The following is a 22,798-nucleotide window of genomic DNA, read 5'->3' as shown; positions in this document are numbered from 1 at the left end:
CTAAATGCTGGCCAGGGAACGGGAGAGAGTGACGGTGTGGTGTGCATGACTGTGTGGTTGTAGACTGTGTGTGCTTGCATAGTAGCAGGATGTGCGTGTCTGAGGCCCACAAAGTTTCTCAGATTTCCAAATGTGCCCACAGGCACAAGGAGGCTGATGTCTCTTATGCTTAGCCATGGTTTGTTTGGCCAAAGCATGGTTTGTGAATATCCAAATCTGGTCCAGTAGACTAACTACGATATGCTTTTTGGGAACAAACAACAATCAAAGCCATGGTTTGACGAAGGTGTATGAACCATGGCTTGTTTTAACTCTGATTTGGTGTCATGTCTAAACCCAACAGCCTTTCATAACCACAGTGTGTTTAGCTACCCCATTGTAGGTCCTTGCAAGCTACAGAGGCACAAGGCAGGAGCAGCTGGAAAACAACTAAGCTTTGGAAAAGCAAGCCATGGCTGTGAGACTATTCCTGGTTTGGTTAAAACAAAGCCATGACTTAGCATTATGTGCAAATGCAGATAAAGTACACAAGAATCCTTGATGCACATGCACCCTACAAAACCAAAAATATTTAAGAACTGTAGAGATTTTATCTGGAGGGAGAGAAAGACAATGTAAGCAACTACTGGTAAGAAACAGTCTGCTAGCCAAAGAACATATGCCACCTCCACTTTTAAAAAGGCCACTGGTAGAGATGTGAAGGCTTGGGGGGGGGAACCTGGAAAATTGGGGGGGGGAATCAGTTCCCGCCCCCAAATGTTCTGTTTTCCCCCCAGACCTTCACATCTCTAGCCACTTACAGGTACGCCAGGCAAGCTTTGATGAAGCAAATGGAAGTTGCACAACACTGGCAGCAACTCCAAGATGAAAGTCCCAACTGGATGTGATCCCAAGGGGTGAAAACGCACAGGCCATCAGCACCTGCAGTGGAGGTTTCCTCCTCCTCAGCTTCCTACCTTACAGGCAAGCTACCTTGTCAAGTCCACTCCCCAAAGCTTTCAGACTGTGCCCTTGGCAGATTACCTCCCTTACGTAGAACAACACTTGTGCTGCTTACCTGTAATGCTCATCATCTTCACTGCCAAATCTGTTGTTCTGAAGCTGCTCAGCCAGGTTAGTCATGATCACATCTCGAAGCTGGGCAAGCCCACTGTTCCTGTCTCCTACAATGGAATCATTCACATGAGAAAACTGGGCATATATGTAGAGGTTGGCCTCTGCTGTAAACTGCTAAGCACATTTCAATCTTTTTGAATGTGGAACACATTGCACTTTCTGGATCGTGTACTTCTAGTTTACCGATGCTTCCAGACATGGACAACTTGGCACCACCCAATCATTGCTGCTCTGCTTTAAATTGGAAGTGGAATCGCAACTCTGCTTCCAGACTTCTAACTCTCTGTAGCCAAGTGTGCAGTCACCCCTTTTCCCCAACCCCAAATGTTGAAGGGAACCGATTTTCATTGACGCTATTGTATTGTATACTCCCTCCCTCCTCGCTGCATTCCCAATCATGAATCTCCCCTCCCCACTTCAATATTTTCTTTTTTTGGGAGAGGGGGCAGAAACTGTTATTAAAGCAATGCCATTTGGAAAGGAAAGGGTTACAGTGACACAGATGATTCCTAGAGAATGAACTGGTTAAAGTAATCTCTGCAGACCATGACCAGCCAGAACAACAGTGCAATGGGCTATCTACATCTGCAGAAATTGCACAGCGATTCCAGTCTGGGGAAAAAAAACCCTGGATTGTCTGAGCTTTGAGAAAAACAGAAACTCAACAGGGAGAACATAAGAGAAAGAGATTTTGTTCACATCATTGTGAAGATGCCTCATGAAAAGTGAGTGAACAAAATATAGCTACTCCAGAGGAAAAGGTCAGTGTGGTAACAGCCTACAAATAAATTTTCATTCCAGCATTCCAATTTTCAGTCCAAACACTTACCTTCTGTTAAAACCAGTTTAAGCAAGTTGTTAATTTCTACTTCTCCAGGATACAGGATATTTAGGCCAGAGCTTAAAGGAGAGAAAACAAGTCGCTTTTAGTATCTGAAGAAGCAGCAGCTGAGTCTTAGAGCACCTTAAAAACAGGCTTAGGGCTTGTCCACACTGGAGCAAGATGTGAATTTGCACCGGCCTGTCTCTCCGTTAATTTAGCAGAATCCACGTGACAGCCTCCTCATCCCAGTGTTGTCTCAGACCTTTCCCCCTTTAAAAAAAAACTTGCATTTAATCTGTGGAAAGTCTGAAACAGCCAGGTAATGCATGCTGATGGCGTGTCCTACAAAGGGAGGTGGATGCCTTGCTCCAGTTTTAACCAGATTCTCTATTATTATTATTATTATATCCCGACCTTCCTCCCAGTAAAAGCCCAGGGTGGCAAACAAAAACACTAAAAACACTCTAAAACATAACAAGAACAAACTTTAAAATATAGTAAAAAATCATATTAAAATATATTAAACAAAACATCTTGAAAAACTTTTTTTAAAAAAGCTTTAAAATATCTTTAAAAGCCATTCCAACACAGACACAGACTAGGATAAGTTCTCTACCTAAAAGACTTGTGGAAAGAGGAAGGTCTTCAACAGATGCCGAAAAGAAAACAGAGATGGCGCCTGTCTAATATTTAAGGGGAGGGGATTCCAAAGGGTCAGTGCCACCAAAGGGTCAGTGCCACTACTCTAAAGGTCTGCTTCCTATGTTGTACTGAAAGGACTTCCTGATAAGATGGAATCTGCAGGAGGCCCTCACCTGCAGAGCACAGTGATCGAGTGAGTATATGAGGGGCAAGACGATCTTTCAGACGGACAACACTCAGCTCTATCTCTCATTTAAGTCCTCACCAGAGTTGGCTGTGAACACCATGTCCAAGTGCCTGGAGTCCGTAAGTGGATGGATGGGAGAGAACAGGCTGAAACTAAACCCTGACAAGACCGAGGTGTTGCTCGTGGGTGACAAGAGAAGGTTGGGAGATATAGACTTGGTGCTCAGTGGGGTGAGATTACCCCTGAAGGACCAGGTCCAAGGCCTAGGGGTCATTCTCGACTCCCAGCTGTCCATGGAGGCTCAGGTCTCGGCAGTGAGCTGGGCAGCTTGGTATCAATTACACCTGATACAGAGGCTGTGACCCTACCTTCCTGCGCATCTGCTCCCACGAGTGATACATGCCCTGGTCTCCTCTCGCTTAGACTACTGTAATGCGCTCTACGTGGGGTTACCCTTGAAAACGGTCCAGAAATTGCAGCTGGTACAGAATGCGGCGGCACGCTTGATCAAGCATATCTGTCGCCAGGATCACATCACTCCAGTGTTAGTAGACCTACACTGGTTACCAGTTGTTTACCGGGCCCAATTCAAGGTGTTGGTGTTGACCTTTAAAACCCTATACGGTTTCGGACCAGTTTATCTGAAGGAATGCCTCCAGTATCACCAATTATGCCACCAGACAAGATCAGCCACACAAGACCTTCTCTCGGTCCCACCAGTCAAAACAGCTAGGCTGGTGCGGACCAGAGAGAGGGCATTCTCGATTGTGGCTCCCACCCTCTGGAATTCCCTTCCTTTTGACCTTCGACATGCCTCCTCCCTGATGGGTTTTCGCTGAGCCTTAAAGACCTGGCTATTCAGGCAGGCCTATAGGATTGCTGGGGTGGATTAGTTTTTATGATGTATTAATTGAAGGCTGGTTTTAGATTAACTGATGAGTATGGCTTTTTGATTTGTATATTGTATTTTACTATGCTATTGTACGTCGCCTAGAGTGTCCGTTAATTCGGACAGATAGGCGACTCACAAATAAAATTTTATTTTATTATTATTATTATTATTATTATTATTATTATTATTATTTCAGATAACCTAGTCCAAGCTGCATAGGACTTTGTACACCAAAACCAGAACCCTGGACTTATCCTGGTAGCTAATGGTCAGCCAGTGCAATTCTTTCAGCAACAAGGTGACATGTTGGTGATACCCTGCCCCAGTGAGCAGTCACGCCCCCACATTTTGCACCAGCTGCAGCTTCTGGACCAATGTCAAGGGCAGCCCCACATAGAGAGCATAACAGTAATCCAGCTTGGAGGTTATCAGCGCATGGTAACTGCAACTCCCTGCCTCCTCTTCATTTCACTTTAGTAAGTGGTTGCATAAACTTCCAGCATCAGGCTTCTTTTATAAGGTTTTGCTCTAACTGTCTGATTTGCCCAAAATAAATCAAGAACAGAAATGACTATTATGCACAAATTAGTTAATTTTTTTTAAAAAAGGACAGAAGGGGGGTGTAAACTGGCCACCCGTTAGCTGCTGATGGAGCTGAGAAAGTGGGAAAGGAGATTAAATGCCTTTCTGGGCTCTGGCTAACATGGGGACAATTTAAATCCCCTCTTTCCTTTTTTTTAAAAAACAAACCCACTAACTAATTTGCACACAATTATTATTAAATGGAGAACGTGGGCAAGCCCTTTCTTTCAACTCACCATTTATTGGCAGGCTGAAAAATTACTGCAAGAAAATATGGAGAGTAGAAACATAAGGATGAGTGAGTGAGTGGGTTGTTAGCTGTGGAGATAAAACCATGGAAATGTCTTCTGCCTGAGAGCCACTGTCTTGTGCTGCTCAAGTGGTTGTAAATCAGCAGATTACAAGAAACCAGGGGACGGGGACATGAGACTGGAAAGGGAGGCATAAATCTAGAAAATGGGGGAGCAGGAGACACACACACACTCCACGCCAGCCCTACAACCTAAGAGAGAGAGAGAGAGAGAGAGAGAGAGAGAGGAGAGAGAGAGAGAGAGAGTGTGTGTGTGTGTGTAAGATTAAAGGGTGTCACAGCAGCTACCAAACCAGAGGTACTCTTCAGTCTGTAAGGAGGAACAGGAGTCAGTTTTCAACACGCCTTCTCCTTCAGAGCCCACCACCCTGCAGCCCTTTCCTTCTCACCTAGTCCAAGCTGCACACACATGCCTGTTTCTCCCCCTCCTCAAATAAGTTGCCCTCAGCATCAAGTTCAGAAAAGGGGGAGGGAAGCAAGCTCTCTTTTACATGTTTTTTTAAAAAAACCATTGACTAATTTATGCACACAATTTTAATTTTTAAAATTAAAAATGTAACACCTTCGTATGGCATAACAGCAGAAATACCAAGGAACAGTGACAGATATGGGGCATTCCGGTGTTTGTTTTTGTCCCTTTTCTGCAACATATATGGCAAAGAAGCATGGTTATAAGATGGGTATATGTACTTTCCCACAAGCTTGTCTCTGGATAAATTTCTTTCTAGGAAGGAGAAGATTGCTTGGAAACCATCATTCCTTGCCCACCCCCCCACAACTCCCCCACCAGCACTGACTAGGCAGCCAATACGGATGGGCAGGAGAAGATTCCAACTGTTTTACAAAGTCCAATTTCCACATGTGTGAACTATCAGGGCCAAATCCAAACAAGGAAATAGTGGATTTCTACTGGATTTAGAGGAGAATGTGGATGAGCCCTTATTGCAGCATGGGCTTTTTTGTTTCTTTTTCTTTTGTATTTTTGCCACAGAAGATTAGCAAGACTACCCTTCCAGAAAAATTTAGCATTTGCTTCCTGAGAATAAAAGGAAAGTCTGGAGTATTTTTTTAAAAAAAGGATGTTCATGTTTAAGAGAGAAGGCCAACAACATACAAAGATAACTGCTATGATCAGAAAGAGCAGATTTTTCCCATTTCTCCTCCCTGGAATGCAACTTGACTGATTAAGGATCATTTTATGGGAAATGAGGATGAAGACCACGACTGCTTCTACAGTTAAAAGAATGAACACACACACGCCTTTTCTTCTTTGTTTGTCTGATGCTGCTGCTTGTACTTCTATGGGCAAGGGAACCTGGTTCACACTACAGGCGGTCTTATATTTCAGCTTACGCCTTACCGCTGGCCTGGCTTGAAAGTTTGTTCGTGCTTTAAGCACTTTACAATCCTTCTCTATTGTATCCAGTATCCAGTGAGGTAGATTAACAATACTCCGAGTTCTCAGATGAGGATCTGAGGTTAAGCAGTTGCAAGGCTCACCCAAGGCTAAGCAGTGAGGCTGTGGCTGAGGAAGGATTTCAACTCAAGTCCAGCACTCAACCGCAGGAACATGCTGGCTGACTATTATAATGAAGAGACTTAATTCTACACTTCACCAATTTATTTAAACCAAGTTTCTTCAACACTTTCCAGATAGGATTATCTGGTCATACAGTGCAGCAACCAGGATTAATTTTCTAATATTAATCAACAGGGCTGGAAAAAGCAGGCTTTGGATTCAAATGACGTTATTATTCCAGAACTGAGAACACAGCAGCTCATAAGCACAGGCATGCAGGTTACTCTGGAAGTTTTCTTCTCAAGTTTTGTAATGTGTCCCATTTACAGGTCCAAAACCAGGACACTCAAAATGAATGTTCTTTGCTCATGAAATGTACATTATCTGGTTATATTAACACAGGGACACAAAGTTACACTATAACATTCCCTCTACTTTGGCAAAGTGACAAAAGAAGTGGCAGATGGAAGAGTGAGAGCCATCTTCAAACTTGTCTCTCCAACTAGGTCAAAGAACAAGGGCATACACACCGCAGAGAACCATCCCCAACCAGCACCAGCTCTCACAATAGAACTTCAATAAGTATGGTAGAAATACTTGCTTTCTATAAAACTTTCTCCTATATAGCCAACGATTTCGGCTTCTTGACCATTTTAACTGGGGGTGTTGCATCAGAATGGCCTCCTAAGAGTGTAAAGCCAGAAAGCGGGAAGCAGACTGGCCAGCAAATCAGTTCAAAGCATTTCCGTGACAGGCTCAGATACATCACCACCCTGTGCTATAAAAGGTCCTGTACAAGAGTCAAAACCCAATGGCAGAGCTTTGATGTTGCCTAGCACACAGCCAACCCCAACCCCTCTCACTTTAAGATTTCTAATCTCAGTGAGCAAGAAGCAGGCTGGAAAGCTACCGCAGCGGTTCCTTCCTGAATAAAATACCCAGTGGCCTGGAATGGGCAGGGTGGGAGCCTAGCATGGCCTGGAGTCCAAGCTAGCTCCCTCCCTTTGACCAGATTCAGCCCAGATCCCACACATTCTGGGCTCCTGCTGGGAGGAAGGGCGGACTATAAATCAAATAAAAAATAAGTTGCCATGCCCTGGCCTAAAGCACAGAAAATCCAGATAAAGTGAAGCTCCAAATGGCTGCTTTGTTATTTTTATTGATTCAGGCCTTGGAAGTCTTCTTTTCATAATGATTACAGAATCCTTTGATCTACTGCAGTGAGATGAGACAACACACCTGATTGCCAGACAGACCTCCTTCTGAATCTCAGGGCTGATCTGGTCCACCGGTGCCATCAGTAACTGCCAAAGCAAGAGGCCGGATCGTCTTACAATGTCTCGATTCTTCTCAGTTTGAGGACTGAAGAAAAACTTAAACACCACCTACAAGGAAATATATGGGTATGTGCAAATGCACATGTTGAAATGTCAGTGATGAATAAGTGACCGTCGCTAAAAAAAGTATATGTAATCTGATGATTTACTTATTTATATTAATATAATGCATTGCTATAACCCAAGAATCACCAACATGACACTTGTGGGCATACATGTACCTGCAGAGGTTTTCCCTGGTGCCCATAGGGTCTCCTTCCCCACTGAAATTAAACTTGACAGAAGCACTGTGTTGTAGCCAACAGACTAGGCCACAGTGGTGTGTCTGTGTGGTGGTGCCCACAACAGTTTTTCCAGTTTGCAACGGTGACCATGGGTCCAAAAATGGTTGGCAACCCCTGCCACCAATTTCATTCCAGTGGCTCAAAGTGGGGAACAAAAAGCAAAAGAACCTCAAGACAAACAGAATAAAGCATGATCACATTAAATTCCCTCTGCTGACTTAACTTTGCACCACACAAGTCAACTAAAGCAGGTGCATCTGATGCCTGGAAAAGATGGCCAGAGGTGGATTTTGTTCAATTACCAATGAAAAGTTCCATCAGTGGCAGAAACCACCATGAAGACCTCTCCTGGATGGAACTTCCAAGACTGACAAAAAACCTACCAATGTCCCAATACAGTACAAGCCCCTGCTCAATGCAGGAATCCAACTTAAAGCACACCTGACAGTTGGCTGTTCAGCTGCCTCTCAAATGCCTCCAGTGTTGTGCAAGGAAATTCTCCATTTACACATCCCACCACTACCAGGTTAAGGGAACCCCACTAAAGAGTGTTCTGCTTGAGTGCCCCCTCCCCAATCCTAATGCAGACAATTACATTAGGATAGCATATGCAGTTGCAACTTCCTATCACACATGTACACACCTGGAAGACAACCAGGATGCAGCGTATAATGCACATGTCCCCATTGACCATGGCTTTCTCCATAATGTCGCAAATGCTGCTAAGATGATGGGCCTCAATTGGGTGTTGCTTGCCCAGAAAGTTTGTGATTGGAAGGTTGTTACTTGCTGTTAGCAGATTGAGCTGATGGATACACATAGCACCAACATGGTGCAGTAATTGATTGATAACCTCATTGGTGGTTATGGCATCTCCTAGAACAGTGAGAAAAGTTTCATATAAATATGCAGTGTGTATTTCAGTGATTGTCAGGGTTTTTGTACTCTGCTGGATTTTTCTTTTTTTTAATATTCATACAAATGGTTTACTCTCCGTAATTTAGGAATTAAGATTCACAAATAATTTGCATCTTGCTGCAAGGACATGGGTTGCAGAAGGTAAGTGGGGGAGGGAGTTGGGGAGAGGCTCAGTGGCAGAATATATTGTTGGAACGTAGAAGTCCCCAGGTTCAATCCTTAGTGTTTACAGGTTACAGTACAGGAAAACTGAGAAAGATTGGTGCTTGAGATGTTGGAGAGGCACTCTCAGGTGGATCAACAACACTAGCTAGACAACTTGGCAGGCCAATGGCCTTACAGTATAATGAGGCATCTTCAAATATTCATATGCATGAGGGCGGAGCAGAAGAAGGACATGGAGACTGAGGTGCCCACAAGTAACTGGGAACAGCAACCATGTATGTGAGAGAGATAAAGCTGTTCATAGCTGTCTAAACCCTGCTCACAAGCTAAAGAAGCCTTGAATCAGGGCTGCTTTAGTTCAGGGGTGGGCAACATTCTAGATGCTACGGGACTATAACTCCTATTATTCCCTGAGCATTGGCCATGCTGGCTAGGGCCGAGGAGAGCTGGAGTCCAACATCATCTGGAGGGCCACAGGTTACCTGCTCCTGCTCTAGTTTCGGAGTCTTCTCCAAATCTCACCCCCACCCTGACCAAGAATCAAAAGGGCTGCCAAGAGAAGGAGGCCGTGCCTGTGGTATGCCAAAGCAGGTAAGGGGAGATGGGGGGGGCAAATGCAGAGGTGATCTGTTCCTTCTCCGAAGTGTTTCGGTGACAACCAAGAGTCAGAGCAGAGTGCTGTGTGGGGTGCTTGAAGAAGTCTCCTTGCTACCCCAGGCAGTTGTCCCTCCCCCTCGCTTCATAGATGACCACGACATTGCATATAGGGAGGGGGGGCTGAAGGAGTGTCCTCACTATCCTGACCAGTTATCTCCCCACTTCCTGCATGTATTGGACTCAAAGAGACCTCCCTGCTATCCTGGGCAGCTGACATCCTCAGAGTGGATCTTAAGAGTGCTGGGCACCATCGCATTGCCAAATGCTCTAAAAGTACTTTTCTTTCTTTCTCTCCTTCATGAAGCCAAATGCATCCCAAAAGTAGTAGGAAGACAGGTGGCTTGGATCACTCTAACATGGATTTGTTGGTTTGGCCTCTGCAAGTCACCACCTCTCAACCTCAGTTGTTACAAATGGAAAACAAACAATAAACTACTCCATAGGATTGTTGAGAGGGAAAGCATGTTAAAGTCTGCATTGAACTCTACAAATTCTGCTAACTTATGATGGGGGTACCAATATCTAATGATTTCAGTGATAACATTTGTATTCAAGGAAGCACAGTTTTGCAGCTGTAATGGTCAACTGATTTCCTTCAGCACAATTCCAGAGGAATTCAAAGGAATTACCGCAGAGGCTACAGTCTGTAACATCAAAAGCAGGAGAACTTCAAAACATTTATCATGATCATCATCATCATCATCATTAATAATAATAATAATAATAATAATAATGGAACTTTTGTTCTCTCTCTCTCTGTATATATATATATATATATATATATATATATATATATATATATATACCCTCATCAACCTTGTATGAAAGTTCTGTTCTGCCCTGCTGGCTTCTCAGTAAGGTGCAACATGGCTCAAAGGCACCACCCACCAATCTAGGCCATCCATATCACATTCCACTGACACTGACTTTGTACAGAGTGCTGACTGCTGATTTTCCCCTCACCTTTTGGCTCCTTAATTATATGGCTGACTCCTAGCCTCTGGCAAACGTAATGGAAGGCTTGGTTCCCTGGATTGCACCATTGATCAATATAGTCGTTTGAGCATGTCCAGATCATGTTGTTCATAGCATCATAGCACGCACCTGAACAAAAACAATAAATAGATCTCTTTAGCAAAAATGGTTTATAATGCAAAAGAGGAGGAGACACATGCGATTTTGGTTGGTAATAATTCCTGTCTTTTAACTGACACAGATGCCTCCTTCCTTCTCTGCACCTCTTCCCATCAACAGCTTCGTCTGGTCCTAAAGGATTCTGTTTGCTTTTATTATTGAGAAGTTGGAATGTTCCTAAACATTCCATAACACCTCAGCAGCTAAGCCCATGGCTAGGGAGATCTTCATGCAATCTACTGAAATCTACTGAAATCTACATCCAATATGGTGTGATTCCAAGATTGTGGCTTACTTACAACTCAGGTTTTACTTGTTTTCTAGTTTATCTGATTTTGGGGAGAAGCTTATGAAACCCCAATTTTTCTGCAGATCTGCTTCCTTTAACATGATACCTTCTCTGACTCCATTCAATCACAGCAAGCATGCCAACATATTATCCAAGGCTGGCGTTTGCTTGGCCAATAGATTTATAGATACTATTGCTGGTGACAAGAAAGTAATAAACCGAATGCCTGAGATTCCCTCCTTCATGAGACTCACCAAAGCTAATTTTTTAAAAATTCACACTGCAATTTCACTGACTCAGCTGGCACCTTAGGACACCCACGGTTTAGAGCAAATATACAGCTTCAAGTAGTTATTTGAAGTTAATTACCTCTCATTTTAAATTTATTCGCCTACTCTTCCTTTAGCAGGTTATTTCCAATGCTTCTTTTTTTTTAAAGAGAGTGCCTCAACGGAGTAGGTGTTTCAAGCAGGTTTATGCTTTGAGAAATCTATAATCCAGGGCATCAGATGCCATAATTGCCACGAGCAGGTTGCATCGAAAATGCATATCCATTCCTTACCAAGACCAGGAACAAGAGCGCCGCGTCCAAGTGAGCTTCCAGCAGCATCAATGAGATCCGCTCGGCTTGCAAACTGCCCGTCCAAGATATTGTACACCAAACTTGAAGCCAGAACTTTAAACAAAGAGCCTGCAATCAATCCCTTGAAAGCTCACACATTTCTCCGAACTGTGCATTATGCAGAAGCAGAGCTTAACCGTAAAACATAGTCAGTGCTTAATTTCTAGGGGGAGAAAATCGAGATACTGAAGCTTAAACTTAACTGGAAGCCACACCATTTGTCCTGGAAACTCTTACCTGCCTGTTCCCAAACTTGGCTAGAGGGAGCTGGGGGACAGGGATTGGTTGGCTGTGTCTACTGAGCAGTGGCAGAAAGACCCTCTCTGCACATGCTCTCAGGCCCTTCCACCTTTATTGCCAATTTGTATTTTTAACTAAAGTTTCTCTTGCCCTGTGTGTCTCTCCTCTTCCCAACCCCTGGCAATCCCAAGTCTCTCTCCATTTGTTGTAGGTCAGAGATATGGAACCTCAGACCTACTGACCAAATGCGGCTCTTGAGGGCTTCCCATCTGGCCCTTGGGACTCTCTCCAAGCCAAGCCTCTTTCCCCAGGCCACATCTCTTGCCAGCCCTCCTTGAATGTTTCTGCCTGGCTGGAATGCAGCATACTGTGAGTCACATCCACTGCACTACCCACCTTTGCCTCTAGTTCCATATAAGTATGTTGTCTAGTAGCAGTAGTACCACTGAACAGCACTAAAAAGGGCAGGGCAGCTACACGCATTTTGATCATGTGCCTGCTCCATTCACACGGAGACCAAGTCGGAGGGTCTATCCTTACATGAAAAGAAGCAGAGGCAAGGAAGGGGAATGAAACCCATCCCTCTTTCCCATTGTGCTTTATTGCTTCAAGCAATTCCCCTCCCCTCTCACTCCAAACACAGGTCACTTTTAGTATCAAGAGGGGGACTAGAAGAAAACTACCTGAAGCAATGAGTAGAAAAAGAGGAAGGCCAAAGAAGAGATGGATTGATTCCATAAAGGAAGCCACAGACCTGAACGTACGAGATCTGAACAGGGTGGTTCACGACAGATGCTCTTGGAGGTCACTGATTCATAGGGTCGCCATAAGGCGTAGTCGATTTGAAGGCACATAACAACAATAGCCATTTTATATGAAAGCAGGGCAGAAACATACCTATTTAAACCCTAAGCCCTATGCTGAGTTTCAGGGCTAAATCAGCTAGCTTAAGCTCAAGCCAACAAACCACTGGGAAATAAACTTGGCGGAAACGCCTTCTTTGAGGTGGACAGAGGGAGTAAAATAACACTTTGGGGGGGGAAGCTGGAAAGGGGACTGGGTGATAAAGAGAATTTAGCTGAAGACTGAGCAGAATGTAAGAATAACATGGGGGTCAGAGGGAACAAGGAGGCAGGCTGGAGAGAACTTACTTTTCAAGGATGACAAGCCACTTGTTCCACCAAAGAGTGATCGTGTGGCAGAGCTACCAGAGCCACCCGGGGGTGGGACTAACATCACCAAATAAGTCCCACAAGTGTATATCGGAGTCCTCCGTAGCATTTTAAGAGGCAGACCACAACTAGTGTTAGCAGCTGAAAAAATCAGATGAAAGTTATGAGAAGCATGGTGTTGTCCATGAAAAAGAAAAAGAAGTAACTAGATTCTGGGATAAAACCTTGGTGGATGAAGAAGTGAGACTCAAGCCCCAAAGGGAAGCCCTACAGTCACTTGTGATATAACATAGGATTCTGAGAAGAGAGACAGTCTACCAAGTTCATGCCTTCATCTGAAACAAGAGGCCTCTGCACTTCCAGCAGAGATTGTGCATGAGATGCTTCTGATGTGCTTGGACCCACACAGCAATAGAAGCACAGTTAGCATTCTTACTGGACTTGGCTTATCAAAGCGAATGAATGGGCAAAATCATAGTGACAAACTCCTTCCCTCACCTGCTTGGTCCTCTTTCAGCGTATTGGAGATGGTAGACCCAGTCAGCGCAGCCAGGGTTGCTGAGGGAGAGGCTCTGTACCTTGAAAGCCTGCTCAGAAGCATCTCATTGATGCTCTTTGCGGAGTCCCCCTCTTTCCTCATGAGTATAATCCGCTCCTGGAGGGGATTGGCCACACAGATGCCGTTTTCCACCTAGTCCAATGAGCCAAGATAACACACAGCATTTACCTGTTTGGAAAAAAGTGCACCTCCAACCCTAAACTCCAGTCCTTAGACACAGGCTGAGATGGGGAAGATGGAGACTGCCCGTGCTCAGCTGCGTACAGCTTTAAGCATGCACAGTGCAATGTGAAGGATGTTGCCGTTGGACAATTTATTAAAGAAGCAAAGGGATAAATACATGAGAAATAAAAGATTAAAACAGTATATAGCACATGCAGCAGCAAGTTAAACACAAATGGAGAAACAGAAGACAGAGACAGAGTGGTTGCAGCTGCAAAGAGTAGAAAGCAAAATATTTTGCAAATTGAAACTACTGTGTAAACAAGAAAGGTTAGTCATAAGTATTATAGCCAAAAAAGGCTCCCAGAGCAGCTTACTAATATCAGTGAGCTATTTCCCCTGAGGCTCGCAATCTAAGAGACATGACACAGAAGAAAAAGGGCCTGGGAGGGAGAAGGAAAAATGCAAGCTCAGGCACTAATTTTTAGTTACAGAGAGAAGTAATAGCACTGAGCCCGATTTTTTGCCAAACACCTTAGGAACAGCACTCACTGTGAGCTCAAAGATATCCATGAAGACAGAGTGTCCCTTTGGTGTTTTCTCATTCAAGCTTGCAGGAGACCAGATCCAGTAGAAGTAGGTCCCGTCCGAAGAAAGATGTACAGTGGTCATAGTGCTGCCTACTGGAAAGTGATCTGCTGGCATTGGGAGAAGTTGACATACCTGTGGCATGACATAGAAGCAAAAGGGGAAGGGTGAAAGAGAGGTGGGAAGAAGAAGAGAGAGAAAAAAGTTTTACCAGGTCTCCTGAACAATGACTCTGGAAATAGCATGTTAAGCTAAGCTGCTTTGCTCCTTCCCAGTCATTCTGCTGCTATGTTGCACTGAGCTAAGCATGCCATCCAAACTCAGGTGCGGGGTTTGTTCTCTTGGACAAACCACGAACCAGAACCATAGGAGAAGCATTTGCTTACATCTCATGGTTAGTCTGGAGTAGGGATAGGGGAGAATATCTGACAAAATTGAACCTGGTACCAGATCCTGACTGAATGTGCTAGTTCGCTATCTCTTTGGAGCGTCACCGATCTCTTGCAGCGGGTTGTGACTGTAATTGGCATGGATTTTGTGGCCGCGACTGCAATGAGCAAGATTTTTTTCTGAAATCCTCCCCCTATTTTATGTAATTTTTTTGTAATTATTTTTCACAATGTGTTTCCCCTCCGCCAAAAAATCACACTGGAACACCGATCATTCACGTAAGCGACCTAAAAATTACGGAATGTTTTTCTCCGCCGCCAAAAAACTACGTGGAATGCTGTCATTTACATAAGTATCTATGAAAAGAATTACATAATTTTTGCAACCCAAAAAAACCTGCGCATCGAATCAACCAAAAACACGTACAGCAGATCGAATTGGCAAGTGCCAGAGAAAGCGGAAACAAAAAAAGGATGGACTGGTAAAGGAATGACGGACTATCGAAATGCATGCGGATCAGCACCATGCAGCGAACCCCATCCCTAGTCTGGAGAACTAAGCCATGAGCTTGGGTCCAGATGATATATCAAGCCAAACCCATGACCACTGAGTGGTTCTGCAGTGGTCTCTTTTTTGTCATTAAAACCAGTGCTTATGCTTTGTAGGGCAGTTGAACAGCAAAAGGGGAAGGGTGACCTATATAGATCTGACTTTTTAAAAAGGAGAGTACTGGACACCGAACTTACTTTGTTCAGATACCTTGCAAAAATCCTTACAAAAATAAAACCACTCATAATTTGCAAACTCATGCCTACCAATCAAGCACAGTGAACTGTTAAAACATTTCAAAAACGCTTCTCTCAATAACCAAATAAGCACTCTCACCCACCAGCAACCCTCACATACACACAATGTTCCACTTTATTCTCCCCCCTTGAAAGTGGGAGGGGCTATAGATGAAGCCCCTACATTGTATCCAAAAAATCCCAGGTTCATTCCCCAGCATCTCCAGGAAGAGCTGAGAAAGACTCAGTGATTTCAATCAGCAAGAAAAAAAATGATTTAAAGCAACCTTCCCATCGACAGTTCTTTGTATGTTTGCTGAAAAAAATAATGGAGCAAATCTGACAGCTAAATCATGTTAATTTACAGCTAAATAGATTATTTACAGTTGCTTCATTTTTACAACTAAGCCTAGCATCTCTTAATCACACTGTATACATTTTTCATGCTTTCCATCAAGGCCGGCACCAGACAGCCCTTGGGCACCAGCTTGTCCCGGGCCCTGGTGCACACACACACTCTCACACACACGCGCCTACCTGTCTCTCACAGGGAGGGAGCTTTTTCCGCCCACCCGTTCACTGGCTCCGTCTCTCATGTCTTTTGCAGCTGCGCAGGCTGCTACGCGCACTCATCGTTGCCATCAATCAAGATGGCACCAGAGGCTTCAGCCCCTCAGGGAAACCTCGGGCACTATCTTGGTTAATGGCAGTCCTGCTTGCACAGTACACGCAGCCTCAAAGGATAGGAGAGACGGGCAGGCGGAAGAAGCTCCCTCTCTGCAATCTGCATCAGCTACTTTGCCACAGATCGCAGAAAAGGAGCGCTACTCCTCCCCCACCCTATTGAAAGGCCCCTCAGGGGCCTCTGTGGCTACAGGAGCCCTCAGCCAGGGCCTGACCTGGCCGCCCTTTGGGACCAGCCCTGCTTTCCATTTTTATCAATAGGGGGAATATCTTTAACATATTGTTATATAATAATAATAATAATAATTTAATTTGTGGGTCGCCTATCTGGCCAATGGCCACTCTAGGCGACGTACAATTTAACAACAATACATTACGTCATAATAAAATACATCATAAAATACAATATAACAATAAAACAATAAAACAGTTCCAGTACAGAGTAGTAGGCTATTGGTCGTAAAAATTTAACCCTCCCCGTAAGTCCCAAAGGCCTGTCTGAAGAGCCAGGTCTTCAAAGCTTGGCGGAATACATTCAGGGAAGGGGCATGTCGAAGGTCATACGGGAGGGAGTTCCAGAGAGTGGGGGCCGCCACTGAAAATGCCCTCTCTCTTGTCCCCGCCAACCTAGCTGTTTTAGTTGGCGGGATTGAGAGAAGGTCCTGTGTGGCTGATCTTGTTGGGCGGCATGGTTGGTGGCGCTGGAGGCGCTCCATCAGATAAACTGGGCCGAGACCGTATAGGGATTTAAAGGTTAATACCAACACCTTGAATTGGGCCCGGAAAATAACTGGGAGCCAGCGTAGGTCGAACAACACTGGGGTGATGTGTTCCCGGCGGCGACAGTTATGGAGATATGGAGTCATTCTTACAACCAGCACCCATGACAGTTTGCAAGGCTAACAGTGCAATGTTGTTTACTCAGAACACAACATCAGAAGAGGTCTGCTGGATCAGGCCAAAGGCCCAACTGCCCCAGCCTCCTGTTCTCACAGTGGCCAACCAGATGCCTCTAGGAAGCCCACAAGCAGGAGCAGAGTGCAACAGCCTTCTTCCCCTTGAGTTCAGTAGGGCTTTCTTCCAAGTAACTGGGCAGAGCACTGCAGCTCATGTATGAGAATATAGGAACCGGCATATTGCACAATTTTGTCTTCCACTCTTTTTTCCAGCATTGCTCCTTTCTGCTTCGTTTGGCCCTTCATTTTCCACCCTCACAAAGAAAGGAGCAAACAAAAATGAAGAGCCCATGACTTGATGGGTCAAAGCAAAGCTGACTGTTATTCAGCAAGCTGAAGCAATTTATTTTTATTGGGTGAAGATGAAATGCTTATGTTTGGTAGGTGGAGTGTAGATGTTCATATTTGGGAAATGATCAGTTTAGTTCTTCATTTACACAGAAAAGCCTCCTTTATCTCAATATATTTAATAGAAGGCATTGATTCAGTGTAGAGATTGACTGTGAGGCTAACATGGCCTTGTAAATAAGCCCCAAAAGTGACTAGCCTGTGGGGTGTTGGCAGAGGAGGGACTGAGAGCTGCATTTCTATGCTGGGTACGGAGGGAAGGGTTGGAGAGCCATGTCACTCCTCTGCCAGCCCCATCACCCTCACTGCAATGGAATTCTTGGTTGCCTAGGGCTACCAGGCTATTTTCTAAATACAAGGGTGGGCTAACATCATTATATCCTCATGAAACCATAAACAGGTTAAATATTAAGAAATGTAGTATTTACATTTTTTAAAATGCAGAAAAGGCAAATTCAACTTTTTAAAATCTGTTTTCATCCACCCTTGAAAGCCTCCTGTTAGAAGTCTCAGAGAAGTGGTGCCAGTCAGGATAGACAATACTGAGCCAGACAGACCAATCTTCTGCTTGGGTAATAAGGCAGTTCCATGTATTATAACAACACAACACAGACCCCACTGGAAACATAACATTTACACCAGTAGTGAAATAAAGGCCCACTGTGCTTTGAGCACAATGTATTTGTGGAAAACGAGGTATATAAATAGACTATGGCTGTAAATAATATTTTTTAAAAATGCTTTACTTGCTTTCAGAACAGCCTTGCAGACTAGGACAACTACCATCTTTTCAGAGTTTATTCATTTATTTTATTTTTATTCAATTTATAAACAGCCCAGGGGAGCAAGCTTTGAAGTAAGATTCAACCTCAGTACCAACATGATGCAATCATTTACCCCCTCATCCTAGACTCTTGTACAGGCATATCAGCCTGCAGAATCAGTGCAGAATGACTCCTTTGCACCTCTGGCGTAACATCTTGTTCCATGGCATTACAGGCACAGCAGTTGATATGTTATGTTAGTTACTTGTTTGCTGATACAGCAATTCCTAGGATTGGGGCCATGAGTCACGGATACAGCCAGTATGCAATATTTTGCTGAACCATAGACATTCTCAATATTGGATTCCTAGCCTTCAAAGAGAAACTATTACTGAGTCATCTCCAATACGCTGGGCAGAATGTTTTATTTTTGCGGGGGGGGGGAGAGAGAGAGACGCTTATCAGGATGCAAGTCATCTTTCTACACTTCAAGGCAAATGACAGTAAAGCTAGCTTTTAAATTGCAGGATTTAAAAGTTCTGCTGAAAAAGATAATGCACACATTGGCCTTTTCATCTTAATCTTTTTTAAATTGCATATGGTTTTCAAAGGACACTGATAGAAAGGTAAACTGAAGCAACAAATATAAAAATGGGTTTCTGGAAGCAGGTACACCCTGGATCTTCTTTATTTATCCAGGGAATACCTGTACATTCCTGCTCCAGTGGCAGCCTTGCTAGCTGTAGGGCATTGGGAGGCCATTTATTTAGCAATGAAGGGAGAGGTGTAAGTCCACATGAGTGAGGCTCATCTTACCTCCCTCCCCCTCTTTTTCTCTGCCTGAGACCCAAGACATCTGTTGCTGCTGGAGGGAAAAAAATTAGCCTGGCGACTGAGGGGCCAGGGAGCAGGCCTCCAGGGTCTAGATTTGAACTCGGAAAGCTGCGTTATCACAGAAAGTTGCCTGCTTGCAAGGTCTGACTGCAGGGGAAAGTCAAGACTTAAGACTACTTTTTTGTTCAAATCCAGAGGAAGTCAAAAGCAAAACCTGTTGCAGGAACAATGACAACAGCCAATTCCATTTGATGTGGTATTAAAGTGTTAATTTGTTATCAATGAAACCATAGAATGACTAGTGTGGTGATCACTAAATTGCTCAAAAAATTATGTGAGGAACTGTAAAAAAAAAAGGTAGCAACCTCTAAAGTAAACAGTCAATTAAAATAACATGAAATATTTGGCTGAATGGACTACACAATCCCTGATTAACAATTAATCTTTTCATCTACAACATGGATATGAAATGAAGGATGTGGTTCCAATTTTTACTTTACCTGAAGGGTATTCTGATCAATGATCTGGAAAAGGGAGTGTGGTTTGCTATCAAAAGAGACGGGCCTGTGAAGAAGCCTGCCATTGCCAAAAGCGACCCAGCCTGGCTCCAACTCTTCATTACGGCAGTACACAAACCCCCTGAAGGGAAAAGCAGGAGAGTGACACTTTAATTATAATACAGCTTGGTTTTACAGTTATAGCCTGCCTCTCTTCCATCGTGAAACTCAGGGGGCTTCTGCCTTTCTGACATGCTTAAAAAACCAACCAACCTTCAAAATATATGCAGTGGAATACGAAGGGCTAAAAGGACGTGATGGTTAAAGAAATGCTGGCAATGTTTTCAGAAGTATTTGAAACACCCACATGCCTTGGCAATTTTCTCTTTGATACAGTTTGGAACACGGCAGATAAAAACCAGGAACGGCATCTGGAATCTACAAGGTGGAGGCTGCTTCTTCAAAGAGGGCACAGGTGGCGGGCCTTTTTCAGCTTGAGGGCCTCATTTCCTGACAACCTCTTAGGGACTGTGTGCTAATGACGTGCAGAGCAAGAGGCAAGAGCAGGCGACGCAAGGAATGCGACTCTCACCTTTGTACAGGAGGCCACTTTCAAGCCATGCAAAAGCCACCCATCCCTCTCCATCCAGGCAAGCAAGAAATCTAACCACAGTTGAAGGACACACTCCAGTTAGGCAAAGGCACTTGAGGAGGGTGTGGAGCCAAGCCTGTGAGGCGCGTGGTTTGAGGAGGGAGTATGGCCTGTGAGATTCCAAAGGACCAGACAGACAGGCCCAGAGTGCAGCAGGCACTGGGCACAGGGCCAGAGGCACAGGGCCATGATAGATATGCAGGGCAAGCATGGGCATTTGAAGCATAGACAGGATATCTGTTCTCCGAGAGACAGAGTGTGGAGACTCCAGAGAAGGCATTCTCATCAGTGGTCCTCCAAACTCTAGAAAGCCCTCCCGCCGCAGGTGCAAACAGCACGGATGCTAGTGGAGTTTTGATGCCAGGTAAAAGTGTGCAAAGAAGCTGAGCTACGTGGGCTCAAGCTAAGCTTTAAGAGAGACTTGTAAGCATCGTCTTGGATGAACCACTTGCTAGCCATACCTAGCTGAAGCCATTCTGTGTCACATAGACACAAAGCATTGTTCACAGGCAGGTAAACTTTTCGTACATATCTGGGATTGTGGTATCTGGGGAACTGAAGAGCTGCTGAAAATTATTTATTTATTTATTCATCTATTTATTTAACTTACATCCCACTCTTCCTCCCAGTAGGAGCCCGGGGCAACAAACAAAAAAACTAAAAACACTCTAAAACATCATAAAAACAGATTTTAAAATATATTGAAGCAAAACATCTTTAAAAACATTTTAAAACAAAACATCTTGAAAAAACCTTTTTTTAAAAAAGCTTTAAAAACATATTAAAAAGCAATTCCAACACAGACACAGAATGGGATAAGATTTTTACTTAAAAGGCTTGTTGAAAGAGGAAGGTCTTCAATAGGTGCCGAAAAGAAAACAGAGATGGCGCCTGTCTAATATTTAAGGGGAGGGGATTCCAAAGGGTCAGTGCCACTACTCTAAAGGTCTGCTTCCTATGTTGTACTGAAAGGACTTCCTGATAAGATGGAATCTGCAGGAGGCCCTCACCTGCAGAGCGCAGTGATCGAGTGAGTATATAAGGGGCAAGACGATCTTTCAGATAACCTAGTCCAAGCTGCATAGGACTTTGTACACCAAAACCAGAACCCTGAACTTAACCTGGTAGCTAACGGGCGACCAGTGCAGATCTTGCTGCAAATATAGGGTGCCCCAAGATTTCCCAGTACAAATGGTGGAGTATGATGCATTCATCAGGTCAGCACTCTCAACTCACTGAAGGCCCACTGAAGGCAGACAGGATGGAGAAGAAAAGGACACACAATTGCCATGGGAACTCAATAAGGAACAAGCCACTCACCTCCTGGAAATTGTCTGTGATTTACTCTGCTTTAATCTACGCATGTATTGTTTATTTGTTTTGTTGATACTGCTTCATGATGGCTGTTAGTACGCCTGAGGCTCCCCCATCAAGGGCAGAAAATGGAGTATAATATTTCAACGAAACAAACTAATTTGATCAGCACCCACACAGGCAGACTGCAGACACCCAGAACTTTGTGTAATTCATTTGAACAGGTAGAAGGGCTAAATATATATATCTGTCCCACACATCTGGGCTTACCCTTGAACTGCAAGCAGCTGCGAGTCTAACTTTCAGAAACAAGTCACAAATGCAACACCCTAAATGAAACTTATGAACAAGCTGATTTAGCACAGCAGTGATTTTAGAGAGAGAGAGAGAGAGAGAGAGAGAGAGAGGGAGAGTGTGTGTGTGTGTGTGTGTGTGTGTGTGTGTGTGTGTGTGTGTGTGTGTGTGTGTGTGTGTGTGTGTGTGTGTGAGAGAGAGAGAGAGAGAGAGAGAGAGAGAGAGAGAGAGAGAGAGAGAGAGAGAGAGAGAGAGAGAGAGAGAGAGAGGGAGAATTCTGAAAGTCACCCAAGCTTGCTCTGGATCCGTTAATCACCTAAAAATATATGCACGCAACTGTGATTAACAAAACAGAGGTTTTTAATTGTTCTACCAAAACGTTTCAGTTTCAAGTTTCAGTTGGCCTTAACGTGGAGGACAGTACCAGCATTACTTAGCTTTTGCAAATGAAGCCCCTCTGAGCATTCCATCCTCAAAGCTCTATAACTGCCACCTTTGTAACAGCATTTGTATGTTAGCAGCTGATGAAGGTGGAAATGGAAGTGTTTTGGTAGAACAATAAAAACCTCTGTTTTGTTAATTGCACACACACACAAAATCACATAAACCAAAATCACAGATCACCCGCTAATTGTAAGAGAATTTTTTTCTTTAATTGTCTTGCCTAAGCCCAGCAGCATACAAAGGTTTTCAGCAAATGTTCAGCAATTAATGCTTAAGACACCTGCTGAATCTCTATGGGAAGAGCATTCCACAAGATTAGGCCAATAATGCTGAAGACTCAGTGTTATGCTGACATCATATTTAAGTCCTTTCTGCCTGTATCAGGCAGAGGTAGGCTGGTGCCCAAGTGATCAGGCTATACCTGTCCAGGAATGGCTGTAGGTGGCGAATCAGACAAACCTGGTAGAAGGCACTCTTAGCCACAAAAGCCACTTGGGCCCTAGTCCCAATACTCTGCTCAGAGAGGGACTACAGTAGTTTTAGACATGACTCCCCAAATGATTTGCTACCCTGCACTTAAATGCCAGTTACAGTAATTGACAATAAAAACAAATTGGGTATATAATGATGCTGTGGCT

General features: G+C 44.1%; 1 protein-coding gene across 6 annotated transcripts in view; it reads right to left on the bottom strand.

The window, feature by feature from the left end:
- Window positions 1-22,798, bottom strand: part of HECTD4 (HECT domain E3 ubiquitin protein ligase 4) — a 151,461-nt gene that overhangs the window by 91,995 nt on the left and 36,668 nt on the right. For all 6 annotated transcript variants that reach the window (XM_061603389.1, XM_061603390.1, XM_061603393.1 and 3 more), the window contains exons 6-15: window positions 19,460-19,598; window positions 14,163-14,333; window positions 13,388-13,580; window positions 12,869-13,030; window positions 11,418-11,531; window positions 10,396-10,536; window positions 8,336-8,568; window positions 7,311-7,456; window positions 1,946-2,016; window positions 1,058-1,163 (exon numbers count right to left, since the gene is read on the bottom strand). In XM_061603389.1, coding sequence (XP_061459373.1) covers window positions 1,058-1,163; window positions 1,946-2,016; window positions 7,311-7,456; window positions 8,336-8,568; window positions 10,396-10,536; window positions 11,418-11,531; window positions 12,869-13,030; window positions 13,388-13,580; window positions 14,163-14,333; window positions 19,460-19,598 — 1,476 coding nt within the window. The remainder of the gene's footprint in view (window positions 1-1,057; window positions 1,164-1,945; window positions 2,017-7,310; window positions 7,457-8,335; window positions 8,569-10,395; window positions 10,537-11,417; window positions 11,532-12,868; window positions 13,031-13,387; window positions 13,581-14,162; window positions 14,334-19,459; window positions 19,599-22,798) is intronic.

Source organism: Rhineura floridana, chromosome 19, assembly GCF_030035675.1.
Source record: "Rhineura floridana isolate rRhiFlo1 chromosome 19, rRhiFlo1.hap2, whole genome shotgun sequence".
Lineage (NCBI taxonomy): Eukaryota > Metazoa > Chordata > Lepidosauria > Squamata > Rhineuridae > Rhineura > Rhineura floridana.
The sequence above is the reverse complement of the archived record's forward strand: the minus strand, read 5'-3'. Positions and strand labels throughout refer to the sequence as shown.